Source organism: Salmo salar, chromosome ssa12, assembly GCF_905237065.1.
Source record: "Salmo salar chromosome ssa12, Ssal_v3.1, whole genome shotgun sequence".
Lineage (NCBI taxonomy): Eukaryota > Metazoa > Chordata > Actinopteri > Salmoniformes > Salmonidae > Salmo > Salmo salar.
Genome location: NC_059453.1, coordinates 1,083,531 through 1,103,875, shown reverse-complemented (window position 1 = coordinate 1,103,875; position 20,345 = coordinate 1,083,531). Strand labels below are relative to the sequence as shown.

Below are 20,345 nucleotides of genomic sequence, written 5' to 3'. Positions count from 1 at the left end.
TGCCTGACTACAGTTAGATCTACACACTGCCTTGACCCATACTGCCTGACTACAGTTAGATCTACACACTGCCCTGACCCATACTGCCTGACTACAGTTAGATCTACATACTGCCCTGACCCATACTGCCTGACTACAGTTAGATCTACATACTGCCCTGACCCATACTGCCTGACTACATTTAGATCTACACACTGCCCTGACCCATACTGCCCTGACTACAGTTAGATCTACATACTGCCTGACTACAGTTAGATCTACATACTGCCCTGACCCATACTGCCCTGACTACAGTTAGATCTACACACTGCCCTGACCCATACTGCCCTGACCCATACTGCCTGACTACAGTTAGATCTACATACTGCCCTGACCCATACTGCCTGACTACAGTTAGATCTACATATTGCCCTGACCCATACTGCCCGACTACAGTTAGATCTACATACTGCCCTGACCCATACTGCCTGACTACAGTTAGATCTACATACTAACACACTGCCCTGACCCATACTGCCTGACTACAGTTAGATCTAAATACTGCCCTGACCCATACTGCCCTGACTACAGTTAGATCTACACACTGCCCTGACCCATACTGCCTGACTACAGTTAGATCTACACACTGCCCTGACCCATACTGCCTGACTACAGTTAGATCTACATACTGCCCTAACCCATACTGCCTGACTACAGTTAGATCTACATATTGCCCTGACCCATACTGCCTGACTACAGTTAGATCTAAATACTGCCCTGACCCATACTGCCTGACTACAGTGAGATCTACATACTGCCCTGACCCATACTGCCTGACTACAGTTAGATCTACATACTGCCCTGACCAATACTGCCTGACTACAGTTAGATCTACATACTGCCCTGACCCATACTGCCTGACTACAGTTAGATCTACACACTGCCCTGACCCATACTGCCTGACAACAGTTATATCTACACAATAACACACTGCCATGACCCATACTGCCTGACTACAGTTAGATCTGCACACTGCCCTGACCCATACTGACGGACTACAGTTAGATCTACATACTGCCCTGACCCATACTGCCCTGACTACAGTTAGATCTACATACTGCCCTGACCCATACTGCCTGACTACAGTTAGATCTACATACTGCCCTGACCCATACTGCCTGACTACAGTTAGATCTACATACTGTCCTGACCCATACTGCCTGACTACAGTTAGATCTACATATTGCCTTGACCCATATTGCCTGACTACAGTTAGATCTACATACTGCCCTGACCCATACTGCCTGACTACAGTTAGATCTACATACTAACACACTGCCCTGACCCATACTGCCTGACTACAGTTAGATCTAAATACTGCCCTGACCCATACTGCCTAACTACAGTTAGATCTACATACTGCCCTGACCCATACTGCCCTGACTACAGTTAGATCTACACACTGCCCTGACCCATACTGCCTGACTACAATTAGATCTACACACTGCCCTGACCCATACTGCCTGACTACAGTTAGATCTACATACTGCCCTGACCCATACTGCCTGACAACAGTTAGATCTACATACTGCCCTGACCCATACTGCCCTGACTACAGTTAGATCTACACACTGCCCTGACCCATACTGCCTGACTACAGTTAGATCTACACACTGCCCTGATCCATACTGCCTGACTACAGTTAGATCTACATACTGCCCTGACCCATACTGCCTGACTACAGTTAGATCTACATATTGCCCTGACCCATACTGCCCGACTACAGTTAGATCTACATACTGCCCTGACCCATACTGCCTGACTACAGTTAGATCTACATACTAACACACTGCCCTGACCCATACTGCCTGACTACAGTTAGATCTACACACTGCCCTGACCCATACTGCCTGACAACAGTTATATCTACACAATAACACACTGCCATGACCCATACTGCCTGACTACAGTTAGATCTGCACACTGCCCTGACCCATACTGACGGACTACAGTTAGATCTACATACTGCCCTGACCCATACTGCCCTGACTACAGTTAGATCTACATACTGCCCTGACCCATACTGCCTGACTACAGTTAGATCTACATACTGCCCTGACCCATACTGCCTGACTACAGTTAGATCTACACACTAACACACTGCCCTGACCCATACTGCCTGACTACAGCTAGATCTACATACTAACAAACTGCTCTGACCCATACTGCCCTGACTACAGTTACATCTACACACTGCCCTGACCCATACTGCCCTGACTACAGTTAGATCTACACACTGCCCTTAACCATACTGCATGACTCCAGTTAGATCTACATACTAACACACCGCCTGACCCATACTGCCTGACTACAGTTAGATCTACACACTACCCTGACCCATACTGCCTGACTACAGTTAGATCTACATACTAACACACTGCCCTGACCCATACTGCCTGACTACAGTTAGATCTACATACTGCCCGGACCCATACTGCCTGACTACAGTTAGATCTACATACTGCCCTGACCCATACTGCCTGACTACAGTTAGATCTACACACTGCCTTGACCCATACTGCCTGACTACAGTTAGATCTACACACTGCCCTGACCCATACTGCCTGACTACAGTTAGATCTACATACTGCCCTGACCCATACTGCCTGACTACAGTTAGATCTACATACTGCCCTGACCCATACTGCCTGACTACATTTAGATCTACACACTGCCCTGACCCATACTGCCCTGACTACAGTTAGATCTACATACTGCCTGACTACAGTTAGATCTACATACTGCCCTGACCCATACTGCCCTGACTACAGTTAGATCTACACACTGCCCTGACCCATACTGCCCTGACCCATACTGCCTGACTACAGTTAGATCTACATACTGCCCTGACCCATACTGCCTGACTACAGTTAGATCTACATATTGCCCTGACCCATACTGCCCGACTACAGTTAGATCTACATACTGCCCTGACCCATACTGCCTGACTACAGTTAGATCTACATACTAACACACTGCCCTGACCCATACTGCCTGACTACAGTTAGATCTAAATACTGCCCTGACCCATACTGCCCTGACTACAGTTAGATCTACACACTGCCCTGACCCATACTGCCTGACTACAGTTAGATCTACACACTGCCCTGACCCATACTGCCTGACTACAGTTAGATCTACATACTGCCCTAACCCATACTGCCTGACTACAGTTAGATCTACATATTGCCCTGACCCATACTGCCTGACTACAGTTAGATCTAAATACTGCCCTGACCCATACTGCCTGACTACAGTGAGATCTACATACTGCCCTGACCCATACTGCCTGACTACAGTTAGATCTACATACTGCCCTGACCAATACTGCCTGACTACAGTTAGATCTACATACTGCCCTGACCCATACTGCCTGACTACAGTTAGATCTACACACTGCCCTGACCCATACTGCCTGACAACAGTTATATCTACACAATAACACACTGCCATGACCCATACTGCCTGACTACAGTTAGATCTGCACACTGCCCTGACCCATACTGACGGACTACAGTTAGATCTACATACTGCCCTGACCCATACTGCCCTGACTACAGTTAGATCTACATACTGCCCTGACCCATACTGCCTGACTACAGTTAGATCTACATACTGCCCTGACCCATACTGCCTGACTACAGTTAGATCTACATACTGTCCTGACCCATACTGCCTGACTACAGTTAGATCTACATATTGCCTTGACCCATATTGCCTGACTACAGTTAGATCTACATACTGCCCTGACCCATACTGCCTGACTACAGTTAGATCTACATACTAACACACTGCCCTGACCCATACTGCCTGACTACAGTTAGATCTAAATACTGCCCTGACCCATACTGCCTAACTACAGTTAGATCTACATACTGCCCTGACCCATACTGCCCTGACTACAGTTAGATCTACACACTGCCCTGACCCATACTGCCTGACTACAATTAGATCTACACACTGCCCTGACCCATACTGCCTGACTACAGTTAGATCTACATACTGCCCTGACCCATACTGCCTGACAACAGTTAGATCTACATACTGCCCTGACCCATACTGCCCTGACTACAGTTAGATCTACACACTGCCCTGACCCATACTGCCTGACTACAGTTAGATCTACACACTGCCCTGATCCATACTGCCTGACTACAGTTAGATCTACATACTGCCCTGACCCATACTGCCTGACTATAGTTAGATCTACACACTGCCCTGACCCATACTGCCCTGACCCATACTGCCTGACTACAGTTAGATCTACATACTGTCCTGACCCATACTGCCTGACTACAGTTAGATCTACATATTGCCATGACCCATACTGCCTGACTACAGTTAGATCTACATACTGCGCTGACCGATACTGCCTGACTACAGTTAGATCTACATACTAACACACTGCCCTGACCCATACTGCCTGACTACAGTTAGATCTACATACTGCCCTGACCCATACTGCCTGACTACAGTTAGATCTAGAAACTGCCCTGACCAATACTGCCTGACTACAGTTAGATCTACATACTGCCCTGACCCATACTGCCTGACTACAGTTAGATCTACACACTGCCCTGACCCATACTGCCTGACTACAGTTACATCTACACACTAACACACTGCCATGTCCCATACTGCCTGACTACAGTTAGATCTACATACTGCCCTGAGCCATACTGCCTGACTACATTTAGATCTACACACTGCCCTGACCCATACTGCCCTGACCCATACTGCCTGACTACAGTTAGATCTACATACTGTCCTGACCCATACTGCCTGACTACAGTTAGATCTACATACTGCCCTGACCCATACTGCCTGACTACAGTTAGATCTACATACTGCCCTGACCCATACTGCCTGACTACAGTTAGATCTACATACTGTCCTGACCCATACTGCCTGACTACAGTTAGATCTACATATTGCCTTGACCCATATTGCCTGACTACAGTTAGATCTACATACTGCCCTGACCCATACTGCCTGACTACAGTTAGATCTACATACTAACACACTGCCCTGACCCATACTGCCTGACTACAGTTAGATCTAAATACTGCCCTGACCCATACTGCCTAACTACAGTTAGATCTACATACTGCCCTGACCCATACTGCCCTGACTACAGTTAGATCTACACACTGCCCTGACCCATACTGCCTGACTACAATTAGATCTACACACTGCCCTGACCCATACTGCCTGACTACAGTTAGATCTACATACTGCCCTGACCCATACTGCCTGACAACAGTTAGATCTACATACTGCCCTGACCCATACTGCCCTGACTACAGTTAGATCTACACACTGCCCTGACCCATACTGCCTGACTACAGTTAGATCTACACACTGCCCTGATCCATACTGCCTGACTACAGTTAGATCTACATACTGCCCTGACCCATACTGCCTGACTATAGTTAGATCTACACACTGCCCTGACCCATACTGCCCTGACCCATACTGCCTGACTACAGTTAGATCTACATACTGTCCTGACCCATACTGCCTGACTACAGTTAGATCTACATATTGCCATGACCCATACTGCCTGACTACAGTTAGATCTACATACTGCGCTGACCGATACTGCCTGACTACAGTTAGATCTACATACTAACACACTGCCCTGACCCATACTGCCTCACTACAGTTAGATCTAGAAACTGCCCTGACCAATACTGCCTGACTACAGTTAGATCTACATACTGCCCTGACCCATACTGCCTGACTACAGTTAGATCTACACACTGCCCTGACCCATACTGCCTGACTACAGTTACATCTACACACTAACACACTGCCATGTCCCATACTGCCTGACTACAGTTAGATCTACATACTGCCCTGAGCCATACTGCCTGACTACATTTAGATCTACACACTGCCCTGACCCATACTGCCCTGACCCATACTGCCTGACTACAGTTAGATCTACATACTGTCCTGACCCATACTGCCTGACTACAGTTAGATCTACATATTGCCCTGACCCATACTGCCTGACTACAGTTAGATCTACATACTGCCCTGAGCCATACTGCCCTGACTACAGTTAGATCTACACACTGCCCTGACCCATACTGCCTGACTACAGTTAGATCTACACACTGCCCTGACCCATACTGCCTGACTACAGTTAGATCTACATACTGCCCTGACCCATACTGCCTGACTACAGTTAGAACTACATACTGCCCTGACCCATACTGCCTGACTACAGTTAGATCTACACACTGCCCTGACCCATACTGCCTGACTACAGTTAGATCTACACACTGCCCTGACCCATACTGCCTGACTACAGTTAGATCTACATACTGCCCTGACCCATACTGCCTGACTACAGTTAGGTCTACACACTAACACACTGCCATGACCCATACTGCCTGACTACAGTTAGATCTGCACACTGCCCTGACCCATACTGCCTGACTACAGTTAGATCTACATACTGCCCTGACCCATACTGCCCTGACTACAGTTAGATCTACATACTGCCCTGACCCATACTGCCTGACTACAGTTAGATCTACATACTGCCCTGACCCATACTGCCTGACTACAGTTAGATCTACATACTGTCCTAACCCATACTGCCTGACTACAGTTAGATCTACATATTGCCTTGACCCATATTGCCTGACTACAGTTAGATCTACATACTGCCCTGACCCATACTCCCTGACTACAGTTAGATCTACATACTAACACACTGCCCTGACCCATACTGCCTGACTACAGTTAGATCTAAATACTGCCCTGACCCATACTGCCTAACTACAGTTAGATCTACATACTGCCCTGACCCATACTGCCCTGACTACAGTTAGATCTACACACTGCCCTGACCCATACTGCCTGACTACAGTTAGATCTACACACTGCCCTGACCCATACTGCCTGACTACAGTTAGATCTACATACTGCCCTGACCAATACTGCCTGACAACAGTTAGATCTACATACTGCCCTGACCCATACTGCCCTGACTACAGTTACATCTACATACTGCCCTGACCCATACTGCCCTGACTACAGTTAGGTCTACACACTAACACACTGCCCTGACCCATACTGCCTGAATACAGTTAGATCTACATACTGCCCTGACCCATACTGCCCTCACTACAGTTAGATCTACACACTGCCCTGACCCATACTGCCTGACTACAGTTAGATCTACACACTGCCCTGACCCATACTGCCTGACAACAGTTAGATCTACATACTGCCCTGACCCATACTGCCCTGACTACAGTTAGATCTACACACTGCCCTGACCCATACTGCCTGACTACAGTTAGATCTACACACTGCCCTGATCCATACTGCCTGACTACAGTTAGATCTACATACTGCCCTGACCCATACTGCCTGACTACAATTAGATCTACACAAAGCCCTGACCCACACTGCCCTGACCCATACTGCCTGACTACAGTTAGATCTACATACTGTTCTGACCCATACTGCCTGACTACAGTTAGATCTACATATTGCCCTGACCCATACTGCCTGACTACAGTTAGATCTACATACTGCGCTGACCGATACTGCCTGACAACAGTTAGATCTACATACTAACACACTGCCCTGACCCATACTGCCTGACTACAGTTAGATCTACATACTGCCCTGACCCATACTGCCTGACTACAGTTAGATCTACATACTGCCCTGACCAATACTGCCTGACTACAGTTAGATCTACATACTGCCCTGACCCATACTGCCTGACTACAGTTAGATCTACACACTGCCCTGACCCATACTGCCTGACTACAGTTACATCTACACACTAACACACTGCCATGTCCCATACTGCCTGACTACAGTTAGATTTACATACTGCCCTGACCCATACTGCCTGACTACAGTTAGATCTACATACTGCCCTGACCCATACTGCCCTGACTACAGTTAGATCTACATACTGCCCTGACCCATACTGCCTGACTACATTTAGATCTACACACTGCCCTGACCCATACTGCCCTGACCCATACTGCCCTGACCCATACTGCCTGACTACAGTTAGATCTACATACTGTCCTGACCCATACTGCCTGACTACAGTTAGATCTACATATTGCCCTGACCCATACTGCCTGACTACAGTTAGATCTACATACTGCCCTGAGCCATACTGCCCTGACTACAGTTAGATCTACACACTGCCCTGACCCATACTGCCTGACTACAGTTAGATCTACACACTGCCCTGACCCATACTGCCTGACTACAGTTAGATCTACATACTGCCCTGACCCATACTGCCTGACTACAGTTAGAACTACATACTGCCCTGACCCATACTGCCTGACTACAGTTAGATCTACACACTGCCTTGACCCATACTGCCTGACTACAGTTAGATCTACACACTGCCCTGACCCATACTGCCTGACTACAGTTAGATCTACATACTGCCCTGACCCATACTGCCTGACTACAGTTAGGTCTACACACTAACACACTGCCCTGACCCATACTGCCTGAATAAAGTTAGATCTACATACTGCCCTGACCCATACTGCCCTCACTACAGTTAGATCTACACACTGCCCTGACCCATACTGCCTGACTACAGTTAGATCTACACACTGCCCTAACCCATACTGCCTGACTACAGTTAGATCTACATACTGCCCTGACCCATACTGCCTGACTACAGTTAGAACTACATACTGCCCTGACCCATACTGCCCTGACTACAGTTAGATCTACATACTGCCCTGAGCCATACTGCCTGACTATAGTTAGATCTACACACTAACACACTGCCCTGAACCATACTGCCTGACTACAGTTTGATCTACACACTAACACACTGCCCTGACCCATACTGCCTGACCCATACTGCCTGACTACAGTTAGATCTACATACTGCCCTGACCCATACTGCCTGACTACAGTTAGATCTTTGTTCCCTTGACTCATACATTCGTGTGTGTGTGTGTGTGTGTGTGTGTGTGTGTGTGTGTGTGTGTGTGTGTGTGTGTGTGTGTGTGTGTGTGTGTGTGTGTGTGTGTGTGTGTGTGTGTGTCTGTGTGTGTGTGTTCAGGTGATCGTGCAGAGGTCCCTGTCAGCTAAGAACCTGTCTCACGCTAAAGGAGCTTCTATCCTGGCGTCCTACCTCAAGATGTTACCCTTCATATTCATCATCCTACCAGGCATGATCAGCAGAGCTCTGTACCCAGGTAACACCCAGGTAACACCCACCTGTACCCAGGTAACACCCAGGTAACACCCAGCCCTCTGAGATCTGTACCCAGGTAACACCCAGCCCACTGAGCCTGTACCCAGGTAACACCCAGCCTGTACCCAGGTAACACCCAGCCCACTGAGCCTGTACCCAGGTAACACCCAGCCCACTGAGCCTGTACCCAGATAACACCCAGCCCACTGAGCCTGTACCCAGGTAACACCCAGCCCACTGAGCCTGTACCCAGGTAACACCCAGCCCACTGAGCCTGTACCCAGGTAACACCCAGCCCACTGAGCCTGTACCCAGGTAACACCCAGCCCACTGAGCCTGTACCCAGGTAGCACCCAGCCCACTGAGCCTGTACCCAGGTAACACCCAGCCCACTGAGCCTGTACCCAGGTAACACCCAGCCCTCTGAGCCTGTACCCAGGTAACACCCACCTGTACCCAGGTAACACCCAGGTAACACCCAGCCTGTACCCATGTAACACCCAGCCCACTGAGCTCTGTACCCAGGTAACACCCAGCCCTCTGAGCCTGTACTGTGATCCACACTGATGCACTGTGATCCACACTGATGCACTGTGATCCACACTGATGCACTGTGATCCACACTGATGCACTGTGATCCACACTGATGCAATGGGATCCACACTGATACACTGGGATCTACACTGATACACTGGGATCCACACTGATACACTGGGATCCACACTGATACACTGGGATCCACACTGATACACTGGGATCCACTGGCTGAGATAGCCTATAGGCCAATGCAGCAGTAGACCTAGAACTTCCATCATCAACTAGTAAAATACAGTAGGCCTAGAACTTCCATCATCAACTAGTAAAATACAGTAGACCTAGAACTTCCACCATCAACTAGTAAAATACTGTAGGCCTAGAACTTCCATCATCAACTAGTAAAATACAGTAGACCTAGAACTTCCATCATCAACTAGTAAAATACAGTAGACCTAGAACTTCCATCATCAACTAGTAAAATACAGTAGAACTTCCATCATCAACTAGTAAAATACAGTAGGACTAAAACTTCCATCATCAACTAGTAAAATACAGTAGAACTTCCATCATCAACTAGTAAAATACAGTAGGCCTAGAACTTCCATCAACTAGTAAAATACAGTAGGCCTAGAACTTCCATCATCAACTAGTAAAATACAGTAGACCTAGAACTTCCATCATCAACTAGTAAAATACAGTAGACCTAAACTTCCATCATCAACTAGTAAAATACAGTAGACCTAGAACTTCCATCATCAACTAGTAAAATACAGTAGGCCTAGAACTTCCATCATCAACTAGTAAAATACAGTAGGCCTAGAACTTTCATCATCAACTAGTAAAATACAGTAGACCTAGAACTTCCCTAGTAAAATACAGTAGACCTAGAACTTCCATCATCAACTAGTAAAATACAGTAGACCTAGAACTTCCACCATCAACTAGTAAAATACAGTAGGCCTAGAACTTCCACCATCAACTAGTAAAATACAGTAGACGTAGAACTTCCACCATCAACTAGTAAAATACAGTAGACCTAGAACTTCCACCATCAACTACTAAAATACAGTAGACCTAGAACTTCCACCATCAACTAGTAAAATACAGTAGGCCTAGAACTTCCATCATCAAGCAGTAAAATACAGTAGAACTTCCATCATCAACTAGTAAAATACAGTAGACCTAGAACTTCCCTAGTAAAATACAGTAGACCTAGAACTTCCATCATCAACTAGTAAAATACAGTAGACCTAGAACTTCCATCATCAACTAGTAAAATACAGTAGGCCTAGAACTTCCATCATCAACTAGTAAAATACAGTAGACCTAGAACTTCCATCATCAACTAGTAAAATACAGTAGAACTTCCATCATCAACTAGTAAAATACAGTAGAACTTCCATCATCAACTAGTAAAATACAGTAGGCCTAGAACTTCCATCATCAACTAGTAAAATACAGTAGGCCTAGAACTTCCATCATCAAGCAGTAAAATACAGTAGGCCTAGAACTTCCATCATCAACTAGTAAAATACAGTAGACCTAGATCTTCCATCATCAATTAGTCAAATACAGTAGGCCTAGAACTTCCATCATCAACTAGTAAAATAGAGCAGGCCTAGAACTTCCATCATCAACTAGTAAAATACAGCAGACCTAGAACTTCCATCATCAACTAGTAAAATACAGTAGGCATAGAACCTCCATCATCAACTAGTAAAATACAGTAGGCCTAAAACTTCCATCATCAACTAGTAAAATACAGTAGGCCTAGAACGTCCCTAGTAAAATACAGTAGGCCTAGAACTTCCATCATCAACTAGTAAAATACAGTAGGCCTAGAACTTCCATCATCAACTAGTAAAATACAGTAGAACTTCCATCATCAACTAGTAAAATACAGTAGAACTTCCATCATCAACTAGTAAAATACAGTAGAACTTCCATCATCAACTAGTAAAATACAGTAGAACTTCCATCATCAACTAGTAAAATACAGTAGGCCTAGAACTTCCATCATCAACTAGTAAAATACAGTAGGCCTAGAACTTCCATCATCAAGCAGTAAAATACAGTAGGCCTAGAACTTCCATCATCAACTAGTAAAATACAGTAGACCTAGATCTTCCATCATCAATTAGTCAAATACAGTAGGCCTAGAACTTCCATCATCAACTAGTAAAATAGAGCAGGCCTAGAACTTCCATCATCAACTAGTAAAATACAGCAGACCTAGAACTTCCATCATCAACTAGTAAAATACAGTAGGCATAGAACCTCCATCATCAACTAGTAAAATACAGTAGGCCTAAAACTTCCATCATCAACTAGTAAAATACAGTAGGCCTAGAACGTCCCTAGTAAAATACAGTAGGCCTAGAACTTCCATCATCAACTAGTAAAATACAGTAGGCCTAGAACTTCCATCATCAACTAGTAAAATACAGTAGAACTTCCATCATCAACTAGTAAAATACAGTAGAACTTCCATCATCAACTAGTAAAATACAGTAGAACTTCCATCATCAACTAGTAAAATACAGTAGAACTTCCATCATCAACTAGTAAAATACAGTAGAACTTCCATCATCAACTAGTAAAATACAGTAGGCCTAGAACTTCCATCATCAACTAGTAAAATACAGTAGACCTAGAACTTCCATCATCAACTAATAAAATACAGTAGACCTAGAACTTCCATCATCAACTAGTAAAATACAGTAGGCCTAGAACTTCCATCATCAACTAGTAAAATACAGTAGACCTAGAACTTCCATCATCAACTAGTAAAATACAGTAGACCTAAACTTCCATCATCAACTAGTAAAATACAGTAGACCTAGAACTTCCATCATCAACTAGTAAAATACAGTAGGCCTAGAACTTCCATCATCAACTAGTAAAATACAGTAGGCCTAGAACTTCCATCATCAACTAGTAAAATACAGTAGACCTAGAACTTCCCTAGTAAAATACAGTAGACCTAGAACTTCCATCATCAACAAGTAAAATAAAGTAGACCTAGAACTTCCATCATCAACTAGTAAAATACAGTAGGCCTAGAACGTCCCTAGTAAAATACAGTAGGCCTAGAACTTCCATCATCAACTAGTAAAATACAGTAGGCCTAGAACTTCCATCATCAACTAGTAAAATACAGTAGAACTTCCATCATCAACTAGTAAAATACAGTAGAACTTCCATCATCAACTAGTAAAATACAGTAGAACTTCCATCATCAACTAGTAAAATACAGTAGAACTTCCATCATCAACTAGTAAAATACAGTAGGCCTAGAACTTCCATCATCAACTAGTAAAATACAGTAGGCCTAGAACTTCCATCATCAAGCAGTAAAATACAGTAGGCCTAGAACTTCCATCATCAACTAGTAAAATACAGTAGACCTAGATCTTCCATCATCAATTAGTCAAATACAGTAGGCCTAGAACTTCCATCATCAACTAGTAAAATAGAGCAGGCCTAGAACTTCCATCATCAACTAGTAAAATACAGCAGACCTAGAACTTCCATCATCAACTAGTAAAATACAGTAGGCATAGAACCTCCATCATCAACTAGTAAAATACAGTAGGCCTAAAACTTCCATCATCAACTAGTAAAATACAGTAGGCCTAGAACGTCCCTAGTAAAATACAGTAGGCCTAGAACTTCCATCATCAACTAGTAAAATACAGTAGGCCTAGAACTTCCATCATCAACTAGTAAAATACAGTAGAACTTCCATCATCAACTAGTAAAATACAGTAGAACTTCCATCATCAACTAGTAAAATACAGTAGAACTTCCATCATCAACTAGTAAAATACAGTAGAACTTCCATCATCAACTAGTAAAATACAGTAGGCCTAGAACTTCCATCATCAACTAGTAAAATACAGTAGACCTAGAACTTCCATCATCAACTAATAAAATACAGTAGACCTAGAACTTCCATCATCAACTAGTAAAATACAGTAGGCCTAGAACTTCCATCATCAACTAGTAAAATACAGTAGACCTAGAACTTCCATCATCAACTAGTAAAATACAGTAGACCTAAACTTCCATCATCAACTAGTAAAATACAGTAGACCTAGAACTTCCATCATCAACTAGTAAAATACAGTAGGCCTAGAACTTCCATCATCAACTAGTAAAATACAGTAGGCCTAGAACTTCCATCATCAACTAGTAAAATACAGTAGACCTAGAACTTCCCTAGTAAAATACAGTAGACCTAGAACTTCCATCATCAACAAGTAAAATAAAGTAGACCTAGAACTTCCATCATCAACTAGTAAAATACAGTAGACCTAGAACTTCCACCATCAACTAGTAAAATACAGTAGGCCTAGAACTTCCACCATCAACTAGTAAAATACAGTAGACCTAGAACTTCCACCATCAACTAGTAAAATACAGTAGGCCTAGAACTTCCATCATCAACTAGTAAAATACAGTAGACCTAGAACTTCCGTAGTAAAATACAGTAGAACTAGAACTTCCACCATCAACTAGTAAAATACAGTAGGCCTAGAACTTCCATCACCAACTAGTAAAATACAGTAGGCCTAGAACTTCCATCATCAACTAGTAAAATACAGTGGGCCTACAACTTCCATCATCAACTAGTAAAATACAGTAGAACTTCCATCATCAACTAGTACAATAAAGTAGAACTTCCACCATCAACTAGTAAAATACAGTAGACCTAGAACTTCCACCATCAACTAGTAAAATACAGTAGACCTAGAACTTCCACCATCAACTAGTAAAATACAGTAGACCTAGAACTTCCACCATCAACTAGTAAAATACAGTAGGCCTAGAACTTCCATCACCAACTAGTAAAATACAGTAGGCCTAGAACTTCCACCATCAACTAGTAAAATACAGTAGACCTAGAACTTCCCTAGTAAAATACAGTAGACCTAGAACTTCCATCATTAACTAGTAAAATACAGTAGGCCTAGAACTTCCATCATCAACTAGTAAAATACAGTAGACCTAGAACTTCCATCATCAACTAGTAAAATACAGTAGACCTACCACTTCCACCATCAACTAGTAAAATACAGTAGGCCTAGAACTTCCACCATCAACTAGTAAAATACAGTAGACCTAGAACTTCCACCATCAACTAGTAAAATACAGTAGGCCTAGAACTTCCATTATCAACTAGTAAAATACAGTAGACCTAGAACTTCCCTTGTAAAATACAGTAGACCTAGAACTTCCATCATCAACTAGTAAAATACAGTAGACCTAGAACTTCCACCATCAACTAGTAAAATACAGTAGCCCTAGAACTTCCATCACCAACTAGTAAAATACAGTAGGCCTAGAACTTCCATCATCAACTAGTAAAATACAGTAGAACTTCCATCATCAACTAGTACAATACAGTATAACTTCCACCATCAACTAGTAAAATACAGTAGACCTAGAACTTCCACCATCAACTAGTAAAATACAGTAGACCTAGAACTTCCACCATCAACTAGTAAAATACAGTAGGCCTAGAACTTCCATTATCAACTAGTAAAATACAGTAGACCTAGAACTTCCCTTGTAAAATACAGTAGACCTAGAACTTCCATCATCAACTAGTAAAATACAGTAGACCTAGAACTTCCACCATCAACTAGTAAAATACAGTAGCCCTAGAACTTCCATCACCAACTAGTAAAATACAGTAGGCCTAGAACTTCCATCATCAACTAGTAAAATACAGTAGAAATTCCATCATCAACTAGTACAATACAGTATAACTTCCACCATCAACTAGTAAAATACAGTAGACCTAGAACTTCCACCATCAACTAGTAAAATACAGTAGACCTAGAACTTCCACCATCAACTAGTAAAATACAGTAGACCTAGAACTTCCACCATCAACTAGTAAAATACAGTAGGCCTAGAACTTCCATCACCAACTAGTAAAATACAGTAGGCCTAGAACTTCCATCATCAACTAGTAAAATACAGTAGACCTAGAACTTCCCTAGTAAAATACAGTAGACCTAGAACTTCCATCATCAACTTGTAAAATACAGTAGACCTAGAACTTCCACCATCAACTAGTAAAATACAGTAGGCCTAGAACTTCCATCACCAACTAGTAAAATACAGTAGACCTAGAACTTCCACCATCAACTAGTAAAATACAGTAGGCCTAGAACTTCCATGATCAACTAGTAAAATACAGTAGACCTAGAACTTCCCTAGTAAAATACAGTATACCTATAACTTCCATCATCAACAAGTAAAATACAGTAGACCTAGAACTTCCACCATCAACTAGTAAAATACAGTAGGCCTAGAACTTCCATGATCAACTAGTAAAATACAGTAGACCTAGAACTTCCCTAGTAAAATACAGTAGACCTAGAACTTCCATCATCAACAAGTAAAATACAGTAGGCCTAGAACTTCCATCATCAACTAGTAAAATACAGTAGACCTAGAACTTCCACCAACAACTAGTAAAATACAGTAGGCCTAGAACTTCCATCATCAACTAGTAAAATACAGTAGACCTAGAACTTCCATCATCAACTAGTAAAATACAGTAGGCCTAGAACTTCCATCATCAACTAGTAAAATACAGTAGAACTTCCATCATCAACTAGTAAAATACAGTAGGCCTAGAACTTCCATCATCAACTAGTAAAATACAGTAGGCCTAGAACTTCCATCATCAACTAGTAAAATACAGTAGACCTAGAACTTCCATCATCAATTAGTAAAATACAGTAGGCCTAGAACTTCCATCATCAACTAGTAAAATACAGTAGACCTAGAACTTCCATCATCAACTAGTAAAATACAGTAGGCCTAAAACTTCCACCATCAACTAGTAAAATACAGTAGGCCTAGAACTTCCCTAGTAAAATACAGTAGACCTAGAACTTCCATCATCAACTAGTAAAATATAGTAGGCCTAGAACTTCCCTAGTAAAATACAGTAGGCCTAGAACTTCTATCATCAACTAGTAAAATACAGTAGACCTAGAACTTCCATCATCAACTAGTCAAATACAGTAGACCTAGAACTTCCATCATCAACAAGTAAAATACAGTAGGCCTAGAACTTCCATCATCAACTAGTAAAATACAGTAGACCTAGAACTTCCACCAACAACTAGTAAAATACAGTAGGCCTAGAACTTCCATCATCAACTAGTAAAATACAGTAGACCTAGAACTTCCATCATCAACTAGTAAAATACAGTAGGCCTAGAACTTCCATCATCAACTAGTAAAATACAGTAGACCTAGAACTTCCATCATCAACTAGTAAAATACAGTAGGCCTAGAACTTCCATCATCAACTAGTAAAATACAGTAGAACTTCCATCATCAACTAGTAAAATACAGTAGGCCTAGAACTTCCATCATCAACTAGTAAAATACAGTAGGCCTAGAACTTCCATCATCAACCAGTAAAATACAGTAGGCCTAGAACTTCCATCATCAACTAGTAAAATACAGTAGACCTAGAACTTCCATCATCAACTAGTAAAATACAGTAGACCTAGAACTTCCACCATCAACTAGTAAAATACAGTAGGCCTAGAACTTCCACCATCAACTAGTAAAATACAGTAGACCTAGAACTTCCACCATCAACTAGTAAAATACAGTAGGCCTAGAACTTCCATTATAAACTAGTAAAATACAGTAGACCTAGAACTTCCCTCGTAAAATACAGTAGAACTAGAACTTCCATCATCAACTAGTAAAATACAGTAGACCTAGAACTTCCACCATCAACTAGTAAAATACAGTAGGCCTAGAACTTCCATCACCAACTAGTAAAATACAGTAGGCCTAGAACTTCCATCATCAACTAGTAAAATACAGTAGGCCTAGAACTTCCATCATCAACTAGTAAAATACAGTAGAACTTCCATCATCAACTAGTAAAATACAGTAGAACTTCCATCATCAACTAGTAAAATACAGTAGGCCTAGAACTTCCATCATCAACTAGTAAAATACAGTAGGCCTAGAACTTCCATCATCAAGCAGTAAAATACAGTAGGCCTAGAACTTCCATCATCAACTAGTAAAATACAGTAGACCTAGATCTTCCATCATCAATTAGTCAAATACAGTAGGCCTAGAACTTCCATCATCAACTAGTAAAATAGAGCAGGCCTAGAACTTCCATCATCAACTAGTAAAATACAGCAGACCTAGAACTTCCATCATCAACTAGTAAAATACAGTAGGCATAGAACCTCCATCATCAACTAGTAAAATACAGTAGGCCTAAAACTTCCATCTTCAACTAGTAAAATACAGTAGGCCTAGAACGTCCCTAGTAAAATACAGTAGGCCTAGAACTTCCATCATCAACTAGTAAAATACAGTAGGCCTAGAACTTCCATCATCAACTAGTAAAATACAGTAGAACTTCCATCATCAACTAGTAAAATACAGTAGAACTTCCATCATCAACTAGTAAAATACAGTAGAACTTCCATCATCAACTAGTAAAATACAGTAGAACTTCCATCATCAACTAGTAAAATACAGTAGGCCTAGAACTTCCATCATCAACTAGTAAAATACAGTAGACCTAGAACTTCCATCATCAACTAATAAAATACAGTAGACCTAGAACTTCCATTATCAACTAGTAAAATACAGTAGACCTAGAACTTCCCTTGTAAAATACAGTAGACCTAGAACTTCCATCATCAACTAGTAAAATACAGTAGACCTAGAACTTCCACCATCAACTAGTAAAATACAGTAGCCCTAGAACTTCCATCACCAACTAGTAAAATACAGTAGGCCTAGAACTTCCATCATCAACTAGTAAAATACAGTAGAACTTCCATCATCAACTAGTACAATACAGTATAACTTCCACCATCAACTAGTAAAATACAGTAGACCTAGAACTTCCACCATCAACTAGTAAAATACAGTAGACCTAGAACTTCCACCATCAACTAGTAAAATACAGTAGACCTAGAACTTCCACCATCAACTAGTAAAATACAGTAGGCCTAGAACTTCCATCACCAACTAGTAAAATACAGTAGGCCTAGAACTTCCATCATCAACTAGTAAAATACAGTAGACCTAGAACTTCCCTAGTAAAATACAGTAGACCTAGAACTTCCATCATCAACTTGTAAAATACAGTAGACCTAGAACTTCCACCATCAACTAGTAAAATACAGTAGGCCTAGAACTTCCATCACCAACTAGTAAAATACAGTAGACCTAGAACTTCCACCATCAACTAGTAAAATACAGTAGGCCTAGAACTTCCATGATCAACTAGTAAAATACAGTAGACCTAGAACTTCCCTCGTAAAATACAGTAGAACTAGAACTTCCATCATCAACTAGTAAAATACAGTAGACCTAGAACTTCCACCATCAACTAGTAAAATACAGTAGGCCTAGAACTTCCATCACCAACTAGTAAAATACAGTAGGCCTAGAACTTCCATCATCAACTAGTAAAATACAGTAGGCCTAGAACTTCCATCATCAACTAGTAAAATACAGTAGAACTTCCATCATCAACTAGTAAAATACAGTAGACCTAGAACTTCCATCATCAACTAGTAAAATACAGTAGGCCTAGAACTTCCATCATCAACTAGTAAAATACAGTAGAACTTCCATCATCAACTAGTAAAATACAGTAGGCCTAGAACTTCCATCATCAACTAGTAAAATACAGTAGGCCTAGAACTTCCATCATCAACTAGTAAAATACAGTAGACCTAGAACTTCCATCATCAATTAGTAAAATACAGTAGGCCTAGAACTTCCATCATCAACTAGTAAAATACAGTAGACCTAGAACTTCCATCATCAACTAGTAAAATACAGTAGGCCTAAAACTTCCACCATCAACTAGTAAAATACAGTAGGCCTAGAACTTCCCTAGTAAAATACAGTAGACCTAGAACTTCCATCATCAACTAGTAAAATATAGTAGGCCTAGAACTTCCCTAGTAAAATACAGTAGGCCTAGAACTTCTATCATCAACTAGTAAAATACAGTAGACCTAGAACTTCCATCATCAACTAGTCAAATACAGTAGACCTAGAACTTCCATCATCAACAAGTAAAATACAGTAGGCCTAGAACTTCCATCATCAACTAGTAAAATACAGTAGACCTAGAACTTCCACCAACAACTAGTAAAATACAGTAGGCCTAGAACTTCCATCATCAACTAGTAAAATACAGTAGACCTAGAACTTCCATCATCAACTAGTAAAATACAGTAGGCCTAGAACTTCCATCATCAACTAGTAAAATACAGTAGACCTAGAACTTCCATCATCAACTAGTAAAATACAGTAGGCCTAGAACTTCCATCATCAACTAGTAAAATACAGTAGAACTTCCATCATCAACTAGTAAAATACAGTAGGCCTAGAACTTCCATCATCAACTAGTAAAATACAGTAGGCCTAGAACTTCCATCATCAACCAGTAAAATACAGTAGGCCTAGAACTTCCATCATCAACTAGTAAAATACAGTAGACCTAGAACTTCCATCATCAACT

The 20,345-nt window shown here is 42.0% G+C and overlaps 2 protein-coding genes across 7 annotated transcripts in view; one reads left to right on the top strand and one right to left on the bottom strand.

Moving 5' to 3' along the window:
• Positions 1 to 20,345, top strand: part of slc5a10 (solute carrier family 5 member 10) — a 525,088-nt gene that overhangs the window by 150,140 nt on the left and 354,603 nt on the right. For all 5 annotated transcript variants that reach the window (XM_045690472.1, XM_045690471.1, XM_045690475.1 and 2 more), the window contains one exon: positions 9,119 to 9,254. In XM_045690472.1, the coding sequence (XP_045546428.1) occupies positions 9,119 to 9,254 (136 nt within the window). The remainder of the gene's footprint in view (positions 1 to 9,118; positions 9,255 to 20,345) is intronic.
• The window catches only part of LOC106591573 (protein FAM83G), a 146,390-nt gene that overhangs the window by 50,590 nt on the left and 75,455 nt on the right, over positions 1 to 20,345 (bottom strand). The gene's annotated exons all lie outside the window — the stretch shown is intronic.